This window comes from Gekko japonicus, unplaced genomic scaffold, assembly GCF_001447785.1.
Source record: "Gekko japonicus isolate JY-2015 unplaced genomic scaffold, Gekko_japonicus_V1.1 scaffold1123, whole genome shotgun sequence".
Lineage (NCBI taxonomy): Eukaryota > Metazoa > Chordata > Lepidosauria > Squamata > Gekkonidae > Gekko > Gekko japonicus.
The window spans coordinates 528,327-552,939 of NW_015165858.1; the positions used below are offsets into that span (position 1 = coordinate 528,327).

The window sequence follows — 24,613 nt, forward strand, 5'->3', positions numbered from 1 at the left end:
AAGAGAGGATGGAAGTAGCAATACAAGCAGGGCAACATAATGAATCGGAAAATAATGTTTTGCAGAGACTCAGAACTCCTGGGCCCTATGAAAAATGCCCTGTGACAGTGGCATTCAACAGCAGCAGCATATGCATAAAAGAATCAAAACAGCCACAGACAGAACAGAGAATTTAAGCCCCAAATCAGACAATTGTGCAGCATCACTGCCATACACAGCAGGGGTCTTTTCACATTTTCACAACAGGCACTCCCCTGAACTGTATAAAATGCTACCTTTGCAGGCCACTTCATGCATTATTTTTTCTGGGTATAATCTTTGTGTAGAAAATGTCCAATGTTATATAAAAGTACCATGTTCCCTCACTAGAGAGCCATGTCTCCCACTTCCGTTCATGTCTCTAACTAGGCTTGCCACTCCCCCAAGGGGGCGGGGGTTTGCCTGCTTTTAGGGCCCGTGATCCGCCAGCCCAGATCCGGCCGGTGGGGGAACTTCGCCACCAAAGTGCTGGGATCATGCCTACATGCCCGGTGCAATGATGTCACCCAGAAGTGACATCATCACACCGGGCATGTCGCCGGGGGGATGCTCTAGCACTCAGTCAAAAAACTCTATAGTCACCCTGGCACATGCCAGAAGATCCTAGATGGGAAGCCTTGTCTTCCTGCTGGTAAAAGGTAGGGACCTGGCAACCCTATCTCTCACACCCCCACACACCCCCACTGGCTATCCCCATCACCACTCAGCTGGGTTGGGGGACAATTGGAAGCACCAGCAATGCCATGATGTTATTTCTGTCACAATGCAGAAGTGATGTCATCACATTGGGCAAAACTCTAGATTTTGCCAAATACTAGGGTGAATGCTAGAGTGTCATGCCGTATACAATGATGTCACTTCCAGGTCACACCAGTAGCAATATCACTATATTTTCACCAGCTAGGGCCTCATGGAAGTCTCCTTCCACTTGTCAGCCTCAGGCGATCAACCCTAGAGCCCACTATATCACCAGTAGTGATGATATTTCACATCCTGGTGAGTGTCTTTTAATGCAAAGGAATTTGCTATACTGCCATTCTAGGAGCCTCCAAGCAGAGACTTTTATACTTTCAGCAGATATTTTTGTGCATCTTACAAATCTCCTTTCACTATCCTGTCTGCTTTTCTTACTGAAATCTCCATAGCCAAAGAAAGAATACACACATAGTACTGCTGTTTAAAAAAACCCCATTTTGACACTGACTAATTAGCTGCGGTGGCTCAAGTGGTTAAGGCGCTGAACTGCAGACTGTGGAAGGTCAGTAGTTCAGCAGTTCGAGACCCGAGTGTGCTGCATGACGGAGTGAGCTCCCGTCCCTAGTTCCAGCTCCTGCCAACCTAGCAGTTCGAAAGCAAGAAATTGCAAGTAGATAAATAGGTACCACTTCAGTGGGAAGCTAACAGCGTTCCGTGCGCCTTGGTGTTTAGTCATGCCGGCCACATGACCACGGAAATGGCTTTGGACAGCGCTGGCTCTTCAGCTTTGAAATGGAGATGAGCACCGCAACCCTAGAGTCGGATTCGACTGGCTTTCAAGCAAGGGAACCTTTACCTTTAATTAGCAGGTAAGAAGAGAGATCTTTTTTAAAACTATAGAAACCACATTTGCTACTATTTTCTACAAAAAATGGGGAAAAGGTTTTTTGAATCTGGACAGGTAGTTTCAGTGATGTTCAATCTGGATGTATGTATATTTAGAAGATCCACTGAATTTAATGGGGCTTATTCCTAGGCACAGGATTGTAGCCTTGAACGTATGAAACTGCCTTTACCAAGCCAGACCATTGGTCCAACCAGCCCAGTACTGTCCATTCTAACTGGCAGCTAATTCCAGCCTCTCAACTACAGGTCATTCCAGCCATGTTACCGGGAATCGTTTTACTAGGATATGCAACATCTGAACCTGGGGTCTTACACACAAAACATTTGTAATTTGTTACATTTAAATTATTGTTCCCCCTTTTATTAACATGATTAGTGTATATTCCAGTCAGTCTAGTAATTATCTTATTGTTACAGGTACTATTACGATGAATTTTATAGCAGGCTAGCAGAAAACAACAGTTGGCTACCAAACCCAGTCACAATTTGTAGATGCCCAAACTGAGCAGGATGTCTGAAAAGCACTATAAGTTTTTCCTGCCCAACATATATTGCCTATATCTAATGACCTGGGAGTGTCAGAAGCCATCTCGTAAACAGGGTGAGCTGTGGAAAATAAATAGTAATCCCCACTGGGACAGTGCAAGTTTACAGATTCATATGAAGGAAGTCACTGGATCTAGATAACATGATCATCTACTGGAACAATGGGCACAGTTTGATCATTCGCTAAAAGCAGTGATAGCAAGAGATGGTCTACTGACCTATTCTACATTTCAAACGCGACAGAACTTACACAGCATGGAAACCCTACTGAATTTATTAACTTGTGAGAAAACGCCATGCATTGTTATTTTCAAATCTTAAGAAAAGACACGCCATTTCACATTAGTGATTTTTACTGTATACCTTAACATCAAAAGTAGTGGGATCTGCATAAGATAATAAAAGAGAAGGATGATGACAGAACTTCTTTCATCTTGGATTCAAGCTGATCTCTAAGAGATAACCAGCAAAAGGAATAAGGTTTCTTTATTGCTTTGGAAGTCATGCCAACCTATAGCTATAGCCACAAAGCCTGGGCATATATTTAAGTGCATCAATCACAGAAAATCTTGTTAATTTACCTCCTGTTCTTCCAAGGCCGATCTGCACAGAAGGCCGAAGACTTCCTTCATTTTTCAGCAAATGAGGCAAGTGGTAATATATATTTGGCACTTGAAGAGATTTTCTGCTTGTTAGCTCCTTCAACAATTTTAATGTTTCATCTGAAAACATAACACAAGAGACATAACTACTTACCCAACAGTGACATCTAACAAAAATGTAACAATAAGGTGTTCATTTGCCCTGACCTGGGTGGCCCAGGCTAGCCCAGTCTCATGAGATCTCAAAAGCTAAGCAAGGTCAGCCATGGTTCCAGGGCTCTTTTTGTAGAAAAAGCCCAGCAGGAACCCATTAGCATAATAGGCCACACCCAACAGCAGGAACTCATTAGCATACTGGGCCACACCCCTGACAGCACAGCTCATTAGCACATTAGGCCGTACCCACATGTTACGAAAAGTGTGGTTATCCAGCCACACCCACCTTTTGCTTGTTATTCTGTTTACCTTGTCTGTTGTCATAACCCAGGGCCTTTTTTTGTAGCAGGAACTCCTTTGCATGTTAGGCCACACACCCCTAATGTAGCCAATCCTAATGAGTTTCTGCCATTGGGTGTGGTCTATTATGCTAATGAGTTCCTGCTGGGCGTGGCCAACTTGGGAGCCAGCCAGAACTCCGTTCCTGTGCGTTCCTGCCCAAAAATAGCCCTGGTGGTTACTATGTGTGGATGGGAGACCACCAAAGAAGTCCAGGGTCATGAAGCAGACAGGCAATGGTAAGCCACCTCTGAATGTCTCTTGCCTGGAAAATCCTACGGGGTCATCATAAGCCAGCTGTGACTTGAAGGCACTTTCCACCACCTCCCAGATGTTTCAGATTTATGGGATGGAACTTCTAAAAGAATATTTTAAAAATGGATATTCTACCCTTCTGTATGTTTGGGATGGCTTACAGAACAAAATTTAAAAATTCCATCATAACATGATAAAATACCATCGTATCATAACAAAAAAAAACCCACCAGCACATAAAATCTATCAAACCCAGTAGAGAGACCAAAAATAATCTTTAAAAATAACTCTGGAAAGGGTGTGGGAAAGAAAAATGTTTTTGCCATGCCTTTCAAAATTGCTAAGGTAGGGGGACCCTATGAACCTTCTCATTTGTTACAATGTCGGTGCTTTCAGCATCTCAGACTTAGAAACCACAACAAGACGAGCCTTAACACTTAACTGTTTATAATATAAAAACAGCACCCAAATGTTGTCTGCCTACATAAAGCCCCTAATGGACTCCCTGCAAACTCAGGATACCACCTGTCCCTTCTTCCTCTAGAACTAACCTCTCCTTTTTTCAGTTGGTTGTTGGCTGTTGAACTGCCTCAATTTCCCCCCTCACTCCAAAATTCCATTCAGCCTTTCAGATCTGATTGGTCCAAGCTGAATGGGGGGAAGGCAGAATCTTCTCCTGTCCATCACAATGATCATTTCAAATTTTAAACACATCATCAACCTGTACCTGAAATGCTATTCAGTGCATCTTTACTTCCATTTGTTTCTGCCACTGCACGTCTGAACTGCTCTAAGATGGCATTTAATTCAGAGGAGCGCTGGAGGGTCCTATGCTCAGCTATGCGAAGACGTTCCTTCAAGGCGTGAAATTCCCTTTGATAAGCAATTAGCTTTTCTAGAAATAAAAATAATTCTGGTTATTTGTTGTTAAAGAATAGCAGTTTTCACAAGTCAAACTTCAGTTTACAATTCTCCAACAAAACTAAAAGCACTTAATTCTTGACCCAAACAACTGACTGGCAGTTGCTATTTTTCTGCTCACTGGAATGACACAGAGTACCATTTTATTTCAGGGAAACACAAGAGATACCTTATGAATTATTTCTACCGGTATTAGAAATTCATCACCTCAAGAAATACTTTTTCCATCATTTTACCATGACAAAGTAGACAAAAAGAATTCCAGCTTAGAAGGTGTCTCTGTAGGTTACATTGAGTTTGTTCAAGTAATAACCAACCAATTCAAAATGTCAATCGTTTAGGTTCTCCATTGTAACACTTCAATATAGTTCTCTGAATTACATTGCACTACTGCAAAATATGCAAGTTATACAGGCAGTGTTTCATTTCTAACCTCTAACAGTGGAGCGATCATACTGTAAACAGCCAAACATGATTCCATGTGGGGGGAACAATCTCAATGCCAAAGAACAACAAAACATTTTATGCCACAGGGGGAAAAATGGTACAGAGATTTGTAATATGTTTTACAAAGCAAAAGAGTGTTATGGAAATATTTAATAATGAAAACTCAACATTTGTCCATAGACAAGGAATTAAAGCCATATCATCAACATTATGGTTGCAATCCTATATATACAGGGCTATAGCCAGTGGTGGGGCTTTAGGAGCAGAGTCCCCCACAATTAAGGCAGAGCCCTACTGTGGTTGGGTCGAAGGCACCCTAGCAGCTCAGCCTCCCACAGCATCTGGACTGCACCAAGGCCAGAGGAAGTGAGCCGGGACTGATGCAAATGGAGCCCTGGCCTGCCTCCATCTCAGTCTCCCTCTCCTCTATAGTGTGAGGGGCTGTCCCAAGCTGGCTTCCCCTTCCTTTCAGCAGTGATTGACAGAGATTGCAGCCAGTGCCTGCCCTGCAGAGGGGGGGGATGAACCCCAGCCTCTCCAGCGCAGCCCAGGGAATCAACCTGGTGGCCACCTCTAGGGCAGGGCAAGACAAGGCAAGGCGAGAAGGGCTCACATGGCAGACGAGGCTGGGCAAAGCCAAGCGGTGGGCAGGGCCAAGCATGGCAGGGCACTATGTGAGCTGCGGGACCCAAGGTGGAGCTGCCGCTGCTGGAGCCTTAAAGCAGAGCTGCACTGAAGGCATCGTAGCCCAGGTAGCACGGCTGGACCCGGGGCGCACCAAGATGGGGAGAGCTGGCTAACGATGTGCATGGCGAAAGGGCATGACCTAAAGCCACGGGTGGGGAGGGAACAAAGGAGGGGTGATGGAACCAGGGTTCCCTTTGTCAGGTGGGTCTCAGAGAGGACAGCCAGGACACCTGGGTTCTTTTAGGAAGAAGGTTGGAGTCAGGACTCCATGGTTCCCTTGGCCTTACAGCTGGAGCAGGGACTTGAGTGAAAAAAGAAGGGCTTGGAGATCAGAAGCAGGATCCACTTTAGGAAAGCAAAACCAGGGTGGAATTTGGATTAGGACTGAGATCCAAGATGTGAAGGGAGAGATATATATGGGAGCCAGGTATTCTGTGGCTAGGACTACTCCTGGGGTCCTAGAGAAGGAAGAGAAATTAAGTAGCAGTGCCCCTGAGCCTCCCCCTAGAAAAAAAAAATCCTGGCTACGGGGCTGTATATATACCTGCTTGGAAGTATTAAAATAAGTGAAGCCCAATAGATTCAGGTGGGTAGCCGAGTTGGTCTGAAGCAGCAGAACAAAGCTTGAATCCAGTGGCACCTTTATGACCAACAAAGTTTTATTCAAGGTATAAGCTGTCATGTACAAGCACGCTTCTTCAGATACAGACCCAAGAGATCTTCCCTGTAAGGCTGTGTAGGTAAAAAGGAGCTACTGGCACTGCTCACTTGAACAAATAAAAAACATGAGTCCAGGGGCATCTTTAAGACTAACAAAGTTTTATTCAAGGTATAAACTTTCATGTGTACACACACTTCTTCAGAGTTATGCTTGCAGCCCGTCAGTAGCCTCAAGGGGGCTGAGAAATCCCTTTATGAGTACATTCCCCGCCCACCACACCAAACCTGAAAGTCATACCTAGTATACGTGTCTCACCCATTATTGGTTGCCTCTTTTCCCTTGTTTGAGCATTCTCTCTCACTGGCTCCCCCATAAAATTTTGAATCAGGTGCACAGCTCACAGCAGCTTGTTTCCTTCGACTGCATGTTTTTAGGCTAGTTGCACACACTGCAAAATGTATTTGAAAATGGCGCCCAGGGATGTGCTAATATTTTCTGTTTGGTGTGAATGAAAGAATGGTAAGTAAGGCAATGACTGGCTGCTGGTGACGGGCCTGCCAATGGGAATTACCATTTGTTTCAGTAAAGGCGCGCTCCACTGCTGAAACACTGAAATGCTGGCATGCAATTTTTTTAAAAGTTTGCCGCCTAAACCTGCCCTTTCTGTTCAGATTCTGAGCAATAGGCTATCTTGCAAATTCATGGGGAAAAGTACAAGAAAAACTAATTTAGGAAATATTAGACACCAGCCGTTACATATAGGATGAGGCCATAGGATGAAGAGGATGTTGCCAGGAAGAGCCAATTAGAGTGAAGATGCATAAGTAACTGAGCAGTAAATATAACTAAGATTGGATGACGGTGACTGGCAAGACCTGTGAATAGCAGCAAATCAGCATACAGCCCTGGGCATTCCATTGTACTGAGTGTTGTAATAACTTGTAAATCAGCAATCTCCCATTCTAGTCTGTTTCTGAAGTTCCTTTGGAAAGCTGAAGTGTTCCCCTACAGGTTTCTCGGTTTTGTGATTCAGATTTGTGTCCATTTATCCTTTGGCGTAGGGTTTGACCTGTTTGCCCTATGAAGGGGAACTGAAGAGCATTGTTGGCATGTAATGGCATATACGTTAGAAGATGAACAAGTTAATGAGGCTGAGATGATGTCATTAATGTTGTTAGGTCCAGTTATTGACTGGGTGTATGTGGCAGCAAAGTTGGCATCTGGATTTATTGCAAGCTCTAGTACCAGTGTCCATGTTCAAATTAGATGTTGTATTATTGCGGGTGAAGAGTTGTTTAAGACTGGGGGGCTGTCTGTGGGCAAGAAAAGGTTTGCCCCCCCAGTACTTGTGAAAGAGAACCGTCATTATCCAGGAGAGGTTGTCAGTTGCTGATGATGCACACCACGACTGGTGTTCTGTTAATTCCTATGTATACTGTGTAGACATATACAATGTATTTTTAAGGATATGGTTACTGTTTAAGCCTCAATAATTTTGACAAAAATTAATACGCTATAATATGCATGATGATAATACATAATTAAAGAGTTCAGTGTTTTGAGTGATATTGTTTAATTCGATATCCAAATATGTCACTAGTCCTATTGTGAAGGACTGTTTCTGTCCTAAGAACAAAAATTCTTTTCTTATTTCAAATTCTTTTTCTGTCCTCTCAGACAGCAAAAATTAAGCTTGCCACTCTCTCTCAAGTACTGGGTATATTTGCAGTTTTCCTTGTAGAAATCTAAGGCATTTATAAGCCAAATCATTCCTTTTATGTTGTTTTATGTACAAACAACAGAACAAAATTCAAGTCCGGTGGCACCTTTAAGACCAACAAAGTTTTATTCAAGGTATAAGCTTTTGAGTTAATGCACACTTATTCAAATACATTGAAATGGAAGTTATCAGTTCATACATATAGGTAGAGGATGAGCAGCAATTATCATAGAACACAATGAAGCACAGTAAAAACAAGTTCAGGCAAGATAAGAATGCAAGTATTGAATATTTGAATTTTTCACAAAAATTCTGTTTTCCCCATGGTTTCCAACTTCCTAGAAATGCTGGAGATTTCCCATCTCTTCTTGTATCTAGACCACTCTTATGTGTGTTAGCAGCGGTCATGAGAAAGCTGTAGTAGTGGCTGCCATCTCCCAGCCTCAGCAGGCACCTAAGCACCTAACACCACAGTCAAGCCAGTAGGATCACAAAGCAAGGCAAGTAGTAGCATAACATGATGTGAGCAGGAAGCAGTGCAGGCCCTATTTTAACTCCCCTATCCACCCTTCCTTGTACCAGTCGCACGCACGCACGCACCCCTCTCAGTAGTCTTGAGAATAAAGGAAGGGGTGAAAATGTCATTCTGCGCTCCTTTGGCAGCAGGGAAGAATTAAAACTGATGTGAATAAATCACTCCACAGTTTTTTAAGTAGGGACTGTATTGAAAAGCACTGATGTCAGGAAATGTTCAAAATCAGACTTTTTTATATCTTTCAAGGGAATTATTTATACCATAATGCATGATTAAACAATGGGGTTTAGGATGTAAACCTAACTCATATATTCACAGCAGACGTTGCATAATGAAACCATAACTTTCAGGTGCATCTGCATTAGCCAATGTGATTCCACCCTGCAGTTCAGCAGTCATCTATGTTTCTACCATATGGAGGACAGTGAGGCTATACATAGGAATGTGTAAGTTCCCCCGCTTTCCTCTACTTAACTGCTTTTCACCTTTATATCAGTGACACTGTATGCAGCTTCATGTCAGAATAACATAGCACTTTAGTGCCATAAATTCTGGGCAACTGTCCAATTTATGCCCCTGGCATAAGATTAAAAAGAGGAAGCTGAGCAGAGAAACAATGTTTTGGCTCATGATACACAGTAATGCTTGGTTCAAGGCACAGTTCATTCCATGGAGTCTAGTTTAACTCTTCAGACCTCATGTTCTGCCTCTTTGGCATACAGAGCCAAAGACATCTGTTTAAGAACTGGCCTGCATGTATGGCACTTCTGAATTTTTTGTACCTCAATTATTTTAAATTTACAGTTCAAATGTTTAGAACAAAGACTCTCCCTCTTTCATCACCTTATTCACTGGCAACAGATACATGCTCAATTCAGTGTTTTGTTTCTGTTGGGAGAATGTATAAATCTATTCCTCTCTAAGGAATAAGACTTGGTAGAATTTATTCACAGACTGAATGCAAGTTAAACAATCTTGCAGTACTTCTGTTTTGTTAGACAGTTATTTAATACTTTTAAAGTCCTTGCTATATACAGCTAATCTTTTATTTAGTAAAAAATTTCATTCTTGTCTATATCCTTCTTTGGGGCATTAGCACAGTATCTCTCTGTGACTCAGAGACAAGAGTATTTGTTGACAGCAGCCTGAAATCAGGAACAGTGACTATTACTTGGGGTTACTATAATGAACTCTGGAAGCACTGCTGAACTTTCTAGTTCATTATATATGTGAAAGGAGAACTCCTATTTCCTTCTTTTCTCACTTGTTCCATTGCAAGATGCCCTGCGTTAGCACCTGTCAAGGAAATCAACAGGTTGACCTCGTGGGTTCCCAGGGCAGGATCACACAAGTAACCAGGCTGATGTTATTAAAAATATCTGTAAAGTTTATTAGAAGAATTGACAAGTTAATATAAATATAGCCAACAGATTAACAACAGTCACACAGGACACAAAACACTAAAGCTAGCTTTTATCTACCTAGCACTACTTAGGAATCTTGATAGGTGGTACAGAACTTACATCCAAATGGAGGCCTCTAATCAGCGTAGACTATTATTTCAGCAATTGCCAAGCATAGAGTCAGGCCTCTGTCCATGAAGTCTCTGATAGGTAACTAAGCCCCTGTACTTCTGACCCCACAAGTCAGGTGATGGTAACATACAATCCTAACACATCTCCAGGAGAATTCTCCAGAATCATTTTATTTTATTTATGCATCACTTCTCCTGGTCCTCCCAACACTCAGAATACATTCTCATGAGAAGCCAGTGGCTCTGATCTTGGACTGGTAAGGTGCCAGGCAGGCCAAAGCACTTCATTAACAACACCTGTAGGGAAGAACCAGGCCAATTAACACATTAACCCTTGCAAGGAGGCAAGAATGGTGCTTCGCCTCACAGTACCATACTAGTGAAGACACAGACAAGTTCACAAACCAGTCTCTTAACAGTATTCTATTGAAAATAAGGTCCAATGGAATCCCCTTATCCTGTTTCTCACTGCTTCTCTTACAGGCAGCAGGAAAATAATAATTGGGGGGGGGGGTCCACTGTCATTTCCAGGAAAAACCCAGACATGACTTCAGCTCCCTTTAGGAATCATTACAAACACAATTTACTCCTGTGCTGCATACTACAGAAACTGGCAATGGGTGAACACAATAATTACTGAATGACAGAACAAAACCACAAGACTGGATCATAGGACTATTAGATAGCTTGTCTTTCTTCCAGACAAGCAAAAATGGAAATACAGCATTAGAGGTTAAGGTTGATTTCTGAACAATACCTCTAGAAGAAAAATTAATGAGAAGTCAGCCTTAAAACAGAGAGTACTTTATCTTATGGACAGAGAGTACTTTATCTTATGAACATTTTACTGCTGTGCCCAGTAATTCCCACCCCCTGCAGTCTGCGGGAGATGCTCTGTGATGCCCCCTTAATGTCTTCCATATCCCTTGGCCTTATAGGGTTATAAAACAAACCACAACACATTACGCAACATTTTGTTGCGGGTACCCTCTTGTGTGTATATATACTCTTCTCAATAAAAGAGGGTTTTTTAAAAAAATGATAACCAACAGAGTAGTTGCCCCAAAAGCAAAATGGATATTACTGCATTATTTGTTTTTCAAATATCTAGTTACACATTTTAGGGAGAGTCTAGACAAACACAAGATTTTCTGTCTGTTCTGGGAAGTATACTCACTACATTGTTGTCACACCTATAACAGTCTCCTGATGACAAACAAGCCTTCGCAATTTGAAGCAGAAGAAGCTCTGTAGAGTGATGTTAGGCTGGGGCACCCCTTAGGCACTCTCCTTTCTCCCTTAAAAGAAAACTATTATTTTGCTAAAAACAGCAACTGCCAGACCTAACTGCTTTTTTAGAAGCATAAACAAATAAAGAGAAGGGCAGCCCATTAGAAGCACCAAGGAGGGAACTAAACAGAAAGGAATTCAGCAGATGATATTATCTGGATATTATCCAAAGATGATATGGAGGCAGATGCTTATTGTTGTAAAATAGTCAAAAGTGTTTAATACTCAGACTATCAATGGATCTTGCTCTATTGGAAAGAAGAGATTTCTTTGCTTTTGAAAACCTTTATTTCTAAGGGTAAAAGGTATACAGGATTACTACAAGTAAACATAACACTAACAGCTACATTTTCTAAGCTGCCTATAGTCAAACACTAGCACACAGATAATGGAGAATCTCTCCTTCTTCTTGACCCCTAGAAAGGAAGTCACCTGAAACAAACGACCAATCTGTATCACAGTAGAAAGCTACTTTTCCCGGGCTAATTCCCCATTGGCTCAGTGCCAGGTATCCCTTCCAGGTCGGTCTAAACAATAGCAATACTAGGCAAACAAGTTAACCCTATAATGACTGAATTGTCAGACCTTGTAAACACATGCATTTCCAACACTTATGTCAACTGCAGAGTGAAAGTGAAGGGAAGACAAACCTCACCCCAAAGGGGAAAAAAATGATGCTGGCTCCCATTGTTTATGTCTACCTGTATGCACTGCTGGGCACCTAGTTTGAAAATCAAAGCCCACAACATATTCTTATGCCTAAAGCATTCATTTTTTCCCTATAACAAGAATCATGAGCCGTTCGGCAAAATAATTCTTCCTGCTCATGCCTCTTCGCAATAAACCCATTGACCCTTTCCAGCCAAAGAAAACAGAATTCACGACCTAACTGTCAAAGGATTTCCGTTGGAGCAAACTCCAACAAAGTAAGTGGGGCATGTGCCAGCTGAGCCTTTTCAGCACTAGGGTGCTTCTTAATGCTTCCAGCAGGCCACTGCCATTACTTCAAATAAGCATTTTCCACACTGCAAGTGAAGTGGAAACACAAGAGAGCCTGTGCAAGCCTCTCTCCCACCCTATTAAGCCTGCCTTCAGCTTTTGTGATCCCTGAAAACGCATAGGTAAAAAATGGAGCTAATGATAGCCACTGTTTAAAAGCTACCTTGGAACTCCGGTGCTGATTTAAAGGCATTCTGTGTTCCTTCTCTGATATTTAAAATGATGAAGCTAAACTGATCTCTTATTCTAAGCCCCAACAAAATTTAATGCCATCCAGAAAGGCTCCAGAATCACTAGGCAGTATTTATATTACTATTTGCAGTGTTGAAGATTGAACAGAAGGTTTTTTAAAAGTTTCTGTAAAAACGTCAAACAAAAAAACTGGTTTCTACCTTAATAATCCATTCTTACTGCTAAGCCTTAGCAAATATTACAATAAGAGGATCAGGATGTTTTACTTTTTAAAAAGTATTTTTATAAAGTGAAAATTTTCCAGAACTGGTTTCAAGATCTTAAAAGATACAGGGACATATTAACAGCATTCAAGCATTCCCAGAACAGACGATGTGTTTCAAGGAATGGCACAAGAGCACAAAGAAGTCTGTTATTGTACAATCCACTGTACTTCAGAAATTAAATGTAAATATTTGAACTGGCTGACATTTTGCATTCTGAGAAAAGTAAATCTATGCCTGCACCTTCAGTGGTTTCATTTTACAACCTTTTTCCATCTTCAAATCTGTTCTCAGAGTAGGCCTAACACACACACAATTCCACAAGACAGAACCATTCCCTGCCCTGCTCTCACAGAAAGTGCCAAGAGAGCTTCTACGCTCTATTGCAGCAGCATCTCATTTAAGAGACAGGTGCTAGTACATGGACCGAGTCAAAAGAAACCAGCTTCTGTCTAAAAAAATGTTGAGCACTCCAATTAGTGAAAAATATTCCAAGAATTTCTGCCAAGGTCACTTTCAGTTCTGTATCCACAAGAATCCATGACCATAGATGAGCACACCTAGTCGTTCAACTGCATTATTACCAGTTTGGTGTAGTGGTTAAGTGTGTGGACTCTAATCTGGGAGAACCGGGTTTGATTCCCCACTCCTCCACTTGCACCTGCTGATGTGACCTTGGGTCAGTCACAAGTTCTGGCACAGCTGTCCTTGAAAAAGAGCAGTTTGTGTCAGAGTTCTCTCAGCCCCACCCACCTCACAGGGTGTCTGTTGTGGGGAGGGGAAGGGAAAGGAGTTTGTAAGCCGCTCTGAGACTCCCTTGGGGAGTGAAGGGCGGGGTATAAATCCAATCTCCTCCTCCTCCTCCTCCTCCTCCTCCTCCTCTTCTTCTTCTTCTTCTTCTTCTTCTTCTTCTTCTTCTTCTTCTTCTTCTTCTTCTGGCAGTGGTTGAACCAGAGGCCGCAATGAAGTCCCTTTTAACTGGTTTCGGTAGAGTCACCAACCTCCAAGGGGCACCTGGAGATCTCCCACCATTACAATTGATCTCCAGATGACTAAGATCAGTTCCCCTGGAGAATATGGCTGCTTTGGAGGCATTAGAGATTGCTGAGGTCCCTGCCCCTCCCCAAAACTCGCCCTCCCCAGGCTCCACCCCCAAAATCTCCAAGTACTTCCCAATCCAGAGCTGGTAACCCTAGGTTTCAGACATACTGCACTCCATATAAAAGTGTCTCAAGAGCATGCTGGCTCAAAGGGCATTTAAACAACTACCACTACAGAAATCAGAGTCTTTTAAATACTGATCACCCACATGAATGCACCAATGAGCATACATATAATGACTCCCCTCAAGTTCAGCAATGGTCCCACATGCTCTTGTATGGGTTGCTTCATGACAGAGCCAAACCATGTGTTCCTATGATTCTAAGACTGCTTTCTTGCAACGAAGAACTTGGTGACTTGTGAATGCAATCACTCTATTCCTCAGTCATACACAGAATGCTACACATATTAACTTGAATCCAAGAGAGTTAGTGGAATGGATCTTTGCTGCTTTCCATTTTCATTGCAGCCTCCTACACCATATTTGAATCTATCCATTCCCAAGCAGCCTCCAGTTCCCAGGAGCAGCTTTTCTATTTTAGGGGCATCAGCCAAGAACCATTCTGCATGCTGCACTTCATTTGCAGCTCTTTGGGTCCAATACACTCCTGCAATACATGATCAAATAGGGTTGCCAGCCTCCAGGTGGGAGCAGGGCCCCCCCTGACTTCATGGGCTCCTGCCCGCCGGCAGCCAGCTGGCCAGTGGGGGAAGCCCCACCCCAAGATCCGTGTACCCATGGGATGTCCCTGGTGTGCTGACGTCATGTGGAAGTGATGTTATCACACCAGGGACGTCTTGCGGCAACACTATGGTATTTTGGGCAAAATATTAGAGTGTAACTGCGCGACATCCCCGGTGTGATGACATCACTTCTGTGTGACGTCATCACATCGGGGACTTTGTGCATGGCAACGTTGCCCCCCCCATTCCTGGAGAGCTCCCTCCCACCCCCTGCTGGTGCCAGGTAAGAACCTGGCAAACCTAATCAAACCATATGTCACTTAGAAGTCCTGATCACATATAAACGTCTTTCTTGTGCTTCCCAAATCCTCAATCTTATAACCCACTGGCTATGCAAGGTGTCATATGGGAATGAAAACCTGTACCTTTGCCATGAAGGCCTCTCTCCTCTACCAGTGTCAGAGGAACTCCAGCCTCGCATTGATTGTAATCAAGCCTACTCTTAAAAACTTGATTCCCAGTGCAAAAATCATATTGATTTGAGGCTTCATCTCTTTTTGCTACTGTCAAATCAACATGCACTTTACTGCATGGCTTAAAAAAAATAGGCTAGACTTATCCCTGGCCATCATTCTTTCCAGTTTTCCTTGAAACACAATCCCCTTGAAAGCACATCACTTGTTTAGCAAAGGTATTTTAGGCCTATCTGGCAGACAGCAACAGATGCTGGTGTCACAGAACTCTGGGTCTCTTCCGATTGGCCTGGGACTATCACTGGTGCTACTCACCAGCTGAGTAAAGAAAACATTATGCATTCAACAAGTGCACAGAGACGATAAAGCCTGCAACTTTCACACAGACAAGAGAGGCTGGGGTTTTTTTGTTTGTTTTTTAAAGGAGAGTACAAAAGCAAGGGCTTAGATATGAAACACACAAAAAAAGCAACTCCCAAACCAAGAGCTGTTCAGGAGGTAGGGCTAAATCCACTGTCTCCCAGGATCTGTTACAACTTTTAGTAGCAGTACATGTTGACCAGTAAAGGAGCTACAATGTACTGTTTTAAGATTAACTGTGGACAAAATGAGAACTAAACTTTGTAAGGCAAACAGGATGTACTGTGGCGAAAACATGCCTGACATGTGGGTGTGGTACATGCAACTGTTGTACAACTGCCTACAAAAGTTGTTATTTCCCCCTAAAACATTAGGATACAATTAAACAGTTTTTGCAAGCTAAATAGTTTTCTTCTCCCCTGATGGAGATGACCCCTTTCACACACACACATAAAAAGCAAATCAAGAGTAAATTTTAGAACTTAAATAAAACCGGACAAGCTTAAATCAAGCACTCAAAAATAATTAAAAGATATGTAGCAGTGAATTATAAGAATTCCCATAGATATTTTGAAAACTACTGCATGGAGGTAAACGTTCACTAGATTGTGTATTATAATAAAGGCCTTCCTGGTTACATATTAGAAATAAAGATATCCCAAAGCCTTTCATATTTTTACTGTAATGGAGGAAGGGATTACATTTTCCCACAAGCTGATTCAACTAACTGTTCGGTTGAGGCACAAACAAGGCTCATTCCTTTCTAAACATTGTAGAATTCAGAGGAAATTACTCCCTCATTTGTTAATAAGTCTGTCGTGTGGTCTGTTCTCTCATTACATTTGAAAAGCACAGGTCGTTGTTTTTTTTTTTTGGAGTCACACCAATATTTCAAGTACACCAACCAGCCTCTAGCATGTACCATACTTCTGTCTTTAATGGAAAACGCACACCAAACTTCTAGAAGCACATCTTGAGAGAGGGCATCTCAGATACACATATGATAAATTTGGTAAGTTTTAATCTGTTTGTATTCAAGGGAGCAGAACACCTATGTGTTGCTGTGTAAAATGGAATATGAAAAAGGTCTACATGCTTGTATACCTCTGCTGAGCACTTTACTATTTTCAGGAACTGAATATAAAGACAGAATTGCATTATAACGAGAACCATAAAATCAGAAGTCATAGATCAAGGCACAAGGAACTGATTATTTTAAAAATTCCAGCTCTGACATAATTAATGTTGACTTAAAAAACATTAAAGGACATTTCAAATGGAATTTCTTTTGTATTCTCATATCACACACAACTACAGGATGTTGCACATAGTGAGCTGGATCCTGCCTAGATTGCCATGGGTATACAGATGAGAGATTTCCACCTGTTCTAGGGTTGTTGGGTCCAGGTTGGGAAATACCTTGAGATTTTGGGAGTGAAGCCTGAGGACGGCAGTGTTTGGGGAGGGGAGGGAGGCAATTAAGTGGGATATAATGCCATACAGTATACTTTCAAAAGCTGCCATTTTCTCCAGGTGAACTAATCTCCATCACCAGGAGCTCTCATGAGAATGCTGTCTCAGGGCTCACTTCAGAAAGTTACCAAGCGATACTCCCTAATGTTCTAACAACAACAACACCCCCAAGGAATGCAATTGGCAAGCAAGGGCAGAGGTACAGCGATAAGGTGCAGGCAGGGCAAATGCAGATGCTGACAAAGAATATGGTTCTTTCACAGAGACAGAATAGGCCAATATGGAAGTCCAGAGCTTGACAGCATACAATTTAGCCACATCTAATTAAAATGAGTGCAAGTGTTGATTAGTAAAGCACAGTAGAGTCTCTTAAGCAAAAAAGAAAAGAAAAGACACAGTACACACTCTTGTATATCCTACCACAGTACAAAAACCAGCCTAGTTCAAAAGTCCACCAAACAATAGGCTGGTTTGCGAAAATGACGACCTATGATCAGCTGAAAGGGAAACATTCCAAATGAGCAGCTATGTCAGTCTGCAGCAGCAAAACAAAACAGGAGTCTGGTGGCACGTTAAATACTAACAAGATCTATTCCAGCATAAGATTTCATGATATAAAATCAGACCTTCTAATGTGAACCTAATGTCCATTAATGGATCCCTTAAACAATTTAACATATATGATGGAGCTTTTGGTCGTCAAGCAGAACAGATACAAGCCAACCAACATTTGAAAAATGTTACACCCACAGGAACTGCTCAAGAATGGGTCATGCCAGGAGCAATTATTGACTAGTGTTCCTCATTGACCTTATACTTCCACAATATTTTCAAGCATATTCTTCTACAGATAGTCCTTGAGACAGGAGTCACACCTTAGACAGCAAGCTGCATTAACACTTCTGACTTCATTCTTCATTCCTACATTAGAGGCCACTCAACAGTTTTTAAAGCCTGAATTCTTTTAAAGAACTGAGAGCCAGTTTGGTGTAGTTTGTTGTAGTGATTAGGAATGTGGACTCTAATCTGGGAGAATCGGGTTTGATTCCCCACTCCGCCACATGCAGCTGCTGGCGTGACCTTGGGTCACTCATAAATTCTTTCAGAGTTGTTCTCTCACAAGCAGTTTTCGAAAGAGCTCTTTCAACCCCACCTACCTCACGGGGTGTCTGCTGTGGAAAAAGGAAGGGAAAGGAGATTGTAAACCACTCTGAGACTCCTTTGGGTATTCCACAGTAATTGTTTCTTTCACGGATGCAAGAAAAAGGTACACCAAAACAACTCAGAGACACCTCAGCTCTAAGATATTTTTTTCAACCACACAGGCTTGTGAAATCGGCAGCTTTCTTCACCATAGTTTGTGTGTTCTGTTTAAGAGATTTCCTTAATCCAAGGAAGCTCTCTATTCAACCCATCCTTTCCCTCCAGGAAGTAATAGCCCACTTCCCTTCTGCTTTCTATACAGAAGTGTTAAAATGAGGGTCAGCTAACTGACTCGTCAGAACTAGAAGACCTTGTGAACTGGAACAGCAGCAATGAGCAGAAATGCATTAGAAATCGTCATAAGCAATTCTGCTCTCTGCAAGAGATTTATCAAGCAAAGAGGACTGAAGGTCTTAGTTAAGCCACCAGGCATCAACAGCAGACCTGAAAAAGCTCAGCACCTGTTACAAAATATTAACATCGCAGTACAAATTATTAGTAAAGTTTCATTTGGAAACCAGTGTGCCCACTTTTGATTAGGAGGCATAAATTCAAAAGGAAATGCCAAAAGAAAAGAAAAGAATGCAAAGACGATTAAAGAATGAACAGGCTGAAAGGGGGAAGCTGAAAGTGCTGGGCAGCTTTATCTTAAAAACACAGGGAATGTGAGGCGCCTGAACAAGATGATATAGGTAAGACAAAGTATTTGTGCTGAATTCTTAGATCTCCGTACTTCTCAGTGACACTTTTCAAATGGAGCTTTACAGCCTGAGCAAATGGTAGAAAACAGAAAGGCTTCCTGTGGTGCTCCATTTCCCCACATTTTCATTGTACCTAGAAATTCAAACCGCTCATTCCCCCTTCAAGGAGTGTGTTAGGCATTTAGCGCCATCATTTTGCAAAACATGCCGCTCTTTTGAAACCAACATCATATTCAGGAGGTGCTAAGAGTGCTAATTGGTGTGAGCTGCATAAGCATTTAGGTGAAGGCCAGGGGAGTGGGGGAGTGTCTCCATGGTAATGCCTTATAAAGCACACTATAATAAAACATGCTTTCTGTGATGCAGCTGTAGGGGAAAGAAAGTAGAAAAGGAGAAAATGCAAGGCAGATGACATTGTAAAATGGAAAAAAATGACAGAAGTCTGGACAACATATCCTCATGCAAGATAATATTTCTCTTTAGCATCAGTATTGAAGGGACAAACCACACACATTGCACAGGAGAAGAGATATGAACAGGATTTGAACATTAGAGCAGCCATAAGAGATGGCTCAGAACAGAATGAAGCCACAACACAGGGAAATGGTTGAACATTTAGCTCCCACACAGTTTTCCCAGTTTAACCACAGCATGCTTATTACACCTATTCTGAGGTCACTCCATTGCTGCTCATCAGTTACTGGATTCAATTCAAGATATTGGCAATTCCATACAAAGCTCTTCACAGCCCTAAACCCTTTGCAGGGCTGGCTCGAGGTGTTTCTGCGCCCTAGGCAAGGCTGCCTTGTGGCGCAGATGCCAACCTCCCGGTGGGGCCTGGAAACCTGGAAACCTCTGGAGCCAGCCACCCTTTTGGCTGCCGCCACCACCGCCTCTCCCCCCCACCCCCACCCCCACCAAAGAGGGAGAGGAGGGGGGAGGCTCAGCTTGGCACCCCATCCAGGGCCCGGCACTCTAGGCAAATGCCTAATTCGCCTAGTGGGTGAGCCGGCCCTGGCCCTTTGTTGGTGTGGGATGACCGTGGGATGACCGTGCTTCTCCAGGGTTTGCTACCACTTTCACCAGGTACTTTTTAAACTTGGGAGGCAAGCACTACAAGACGGGATGAGTATGCCTGGGGAACGCCTGACAGATGTGCCTGTGTGAACCGGCCCTTTAATCTGTTTGTGAAACATTTCTGGCACGTGCCTATCTCGGGGCAAACTGCCAGTCTGAACTCAGCCTTACACTGTGTAATCCATCTTAAGTCTCAGTGGGAAAAGTAAATAAATAAATCCCACCCCCAAAAAATCCTACTATTGGTCCCACGGTGTAGCTGGAAAGCACATAATACAGCAAACTTGTTGAATCTAAGCAGATCTAGGTCCAGACAGTGCCTAGATGGGAGATCACCTGGCAATACTACATTTGCTACTTTGAGCCCCAAGTAAGGTTTGCCAAATTCAGTTTAGGAAATTCCTGGAGATTTGGGGGGTTTGAGCCTGGGGAGGGCAGAGCTTGGGGAGAGACCTCAGAATGGTACACTACCACAGAGTCCACCCTCCAAAGCAGCCATTTTCTCCAGGGGAACTGATTTCTGCTGTGTGGAGATCAGTTGTAATTCTGGGGGATCGCCAGGCCTCGCCTGGAGGCTGGCAATCCTAGTCTCAAGATGGAGGTAAGGCAGAATATGAAGCGTAACTAATCAATCAATCAATAGACCTTTAATGGCATATACAACATTAAAATCAGAGACAGTAAATGACACAATCAGTTAAAAGTCTGAGATAATTATAAAATCACCTTCTTTGCCTCTAAAAAGGAATTTCAAGATTTAGTTATGAGAAAGAAGAAAGCTAATTGCCATCAATTATGGTCCCAAATGCTACCTTCTCTTAAATCTCGTGATTGTAAGACTTTTTGGAGAGCAATTGCTAAAGCATCTAGGAATAATTTATTTTCTGAAGTTGATATCCCCACCCAAATTTGGGCTGATCATATCTCTAAACTTTTAAACTCTTATACCGAAGTTTCACCTATCCTTAAACTAACTATTCCTTCTCATATTCCCAGATGGCCCCCTGTTAATGAGGAGGAAATTATTGACCTAATAGGTAGTTTGAAATCTTGTAAAGCCCCTGGTCCCGAAGGTCTCCCCGCTGAAGTCTTTAAGAAATTTATTGACTGGTGGGCTCCAGTCCTTGCCACTCTCTTTACATCTATTGATTTATATGGCATCTTGCCAGATACTTGGTTAAATTCAATAATAATTCCACTCTACAAGAAAGGGGATCCTAAAATCCCGGATAATTACCGACCTATTAGCCTTCTTTCTGTAACGGGCAAACTATATGCTAAACATCTTGAGCAGCGATTGCGTAGTTGGGTTAGGGAAAACAATATTATTGGCCCGGAACAAACTGGATTCTCTAAAAATAAATCAACCTTGCACCACTGTTTAATCTTATCAGCCTTAGCTGAGAAATATATGAAAGTAGGTTCCAAGAAATTCTATGTTGCCTTTATCGATCTAAAAAGTGCGTTTGACTCCGTTATAAGAGGTAAACTCTGGGAGAAGCTGTCCAACCTAGGAATTGATCAGCGCCTTTTATTCCTTTTAAGAAAACTTCATACAGGAACATCTTGCCAGGTTAAATTCTCTTCAAACGGTTTTCTTACAGATAAAATTCCAACTAACAAAGGAGTAAAACAAGGGTGTGTTTTGGCCCCCCTTCTTTTTAACCTATTTCTTTCTGATTTGTCTGGTGCACTGGATTCTGTGAATGGCCACCCACCCAGATTAGGGGGCAGAGCAGTGCCTCTCCTCTTATATGATGATGATACAGCAATTATCTCTGTTACCAAAGTAGGTCTTCAATGATATCTGAGGGCTTTTGAGAAATATTGTAATGGCAATCAATTTCAAATTAACTATTCTAAATCCAAAGTAATGGTTTTTTCTAAAAAAAATGGGTCCCCCTTAGCTGGTATATTGGTAAGACGAAAATCCAGCAAGTTAAGAGTTATAAATACTTGGGTGTCACATTCAATTTTAATCTCCAATGGGCAACTCACACTACCAAGACTCAAGGCAGATTACAGAATACAAAATAGAACTATCAGGCACCATAAATAATGAACAATGCAATAGGACTACAGAATTAGAAAACCATGCAAAGAATGTGAATGGCATACTATAAACAATGCAGTAAGTGAAAGTGCAAAGAAAAAATAATACAGCAAAAGCAGCTTGATAGCTACAATATGCATTGCAGTTGGCTACAATTCTGCTCCAGTATACAGACGCCCTCCTGAACTGGTCCATTCTACTATAGTGTTAAGCCCTTTCTAAAAATGCCCTCTTGACTATTTCTGTTCTGCACATTCTGTGGAACGACAGAAGAATCGGGAGCCTTTCTGACCTGCTCAGGCAGGCCATTCCATAAGATGGGAGCCACCACAGATGGTGAGCATGAACCCAGAAGCAGCCAGAGCAGAGGATGCAGAAGATGGAACAGAAGGATGATGGCCAAGCAGGTTATGGTCCCTCCTCTCCCATAGCACACAGCAGCTTTTGGGGAAGGCAGTTTACATTGGGAACAATGATGCAAGGGTCAAACCCCACCAACCAACCCACTCCATGAGGCCCTGGTATGAATCAGGTACAAACACAGCTGCTAACATTTTACATTTTTTTTTAAAGACCCCATCATTATGGTATGTCTACTATGGACTTTCAGGGGACTGGTGGTGGAAAGTACAATCAAGTCACATCTGAATTATGGTGACCCCATGGGGTTTTCAAGACAAGAGACAGTCAGAGGTGGTTTGCCATTGCTTCACAACCTTGGTATTCCATGGTGGTCTCCCATCCAAATACTAGTCAGAGCTGACCCTGTCTTGGCTTCTGAGATCTGATGAAATCAGGCTATCCTGGGCTATCCAAGTCAGGCCCTTTAGTGGATTAGTATTAATGTAATACTCATTAATAGGAGCTGCGGTGGCTCAAGTGGTTAAGACGCTGAACTGCAGGCTGTGGAAGGTCAGTAGTTCAGCAGTTCAAGACCCGGGTGCCGCAAGACAGGGTGAGCTCCTGTCTCTAGTTCCAGCTCCTGCCAACCTAGCAGTTCGAAAGCAAGAAATTGCAAGTAGATAAATAGGGACCACTTCGGTGGGAAGGTAACAGCGTTCCGTGCGCCTTGGTGTTTAGTCATGCCGGCCACATGACCACGGAAACGTCTTCGGACAGCGCTGGCTCTTCGGCTTTGAAACGGAGATGAGCACCGCAACCCTAGAGTCGGATTCGACTGGCTTTCGAGCAAGGGAACCTTTACCTTTCATTAATATCTTAGTGCACAGGACTATCAAGGTGAAGAACTCCTTCATATTGGTTTATAAAGGTTTAGAATCAGTAAAATTTGCATTCTGGAAGACGATTGCGGGCTAGATAGTTCTGAGTTGTACCATCATCAGCACTGCAGTGAACCTGCTAGAGGGTCAGAAGACATTCTCCTCAAAGTCAGACTGATGAGTGATAGGCTTTTCATTTCATGTTCCCCTGTGGTTTGATTACTCATATCAGTTCCATGGGTGCTATTAAGAGTGACAGAGAACTGCCACAAATGATCAAGTGGTGAAGAAAATAGGTCATCCTGCCGTGCAGAGCAGGAAAATACAAAAACAACCTGGTTTTCAGTATCGTTACATGGGATAAAGTGTTTCTCTTGCAGCACACTGCAAATCCTTGAATATAACTTGCAGCAGACAGAGAAACCAGAGACAGGACTCAGCTTGAAAGAGCCAAGCAATATAAAACAAAAATTAAACACTCAGCCCCCAAACAGAGGTTTTATAGGGCGTAAAGTTAACAGATGTTCGGAAAGATATATTTCAGTGTATTCACAGATCTTCAGAAACAAATTCCAACCAGGCAGTATCTACTAAAGCAGCAAGGAGGTTCTTATCTTAACCCACTTCATATTCTCTTACGTTTGAAGTCCTTAACCCGCATGCCTCTATAGAACTGCTGCAACTAAAAGGAAAAGAGTAGGTCAGGGAAGTAAAAAAATGCATGGTTTTTTTAAAAAACCCAACAGAATGTTAACAGAGTCAGCTAATTTATTTCATACACCAATCTGCATCAACGAACAATATTATTAACACATTAGCTTTTGGTTTTTCTTTTTACTAGTTCTCAATTAGGAGTTTCACACAGCCATAGTATCATACATATTAACAGTGTTATGTATTGTATACACAGTTACACAAGTCATTCATACACCATCAAGCCCAGACATGTTGCACAATGGAGGTCAAATCAGGCAAGCATATGGTTCTCCATCTGTACATTGGTTTCTCACTATAGTGATCATTAACTCCATGATATGGATGTAAAGATTTGTTGTTTCTGACTGTTAAGTTTTAAGGGTTTATTTCCCAGAACATGAAGTTGCTTTTTTGTTTTTGTTTTTAATGTATTTTACAAGCCTTCCAGGTCTGAATTATTGAATCTTGCTATTGATCAAAAGCTTTTCAATGAACGACTTCATTGTTGAGTTTCTTTGTGGAAAGCGTGGCTCGCTGTTTCATACTTTAACACAAGGGCCTGACCGTAAGACAAACAGTGTCAGTGTTCTCTCAGCATGAAAAGACAGCAGAGGCAGGCAAAGAGTGTGTTCTCAGTACTGAGCAAGTACTCCAATAAGCCAACCTGCTGTTTCTGCAGTGGGCAATATTGCAAACTGAAGTCAAGAATAGATCTATTCAGAACAGCAAGAAAACATTCTGCAGAAATATTTCACATAACTTTATCTGCTTTCTGTTTGTTTTT

The 24,613-nt window shown here is 42.3% G+C and overlaps 1 protein-coding gene across 1 annotated transcript in view; it reads right to left on the bottom strand.

Moving 5' to 3' along the window:
- MGAT4A (mannosyl (alpha-1,3-)-glycoprotein beta-1,4-N-acetylglucosaminyltransferase, isozyme A) overlaps positions 1-24,613 on the bottom strand; it is an 81,541-nt gene that overhangs the window by 33,160 nt on the left and 23,768 nt on the right. The window contains exons 2-3 of the mRNA XM_015411195.1: positions 4,267-4,434; positions 2,769-2,909 (exon numbers count right to left, since the gene is read on the bottom strand). Of these exons, the coding sequence (XP_015266681.1) occupies positions 2,769-2,909; positions 4,267-4,434 (309 nt within the window). The remainder of the gene's footprint in view (positions 1-2,768; positions 2,910-4,266; positions 4,435-24,613) is intronic.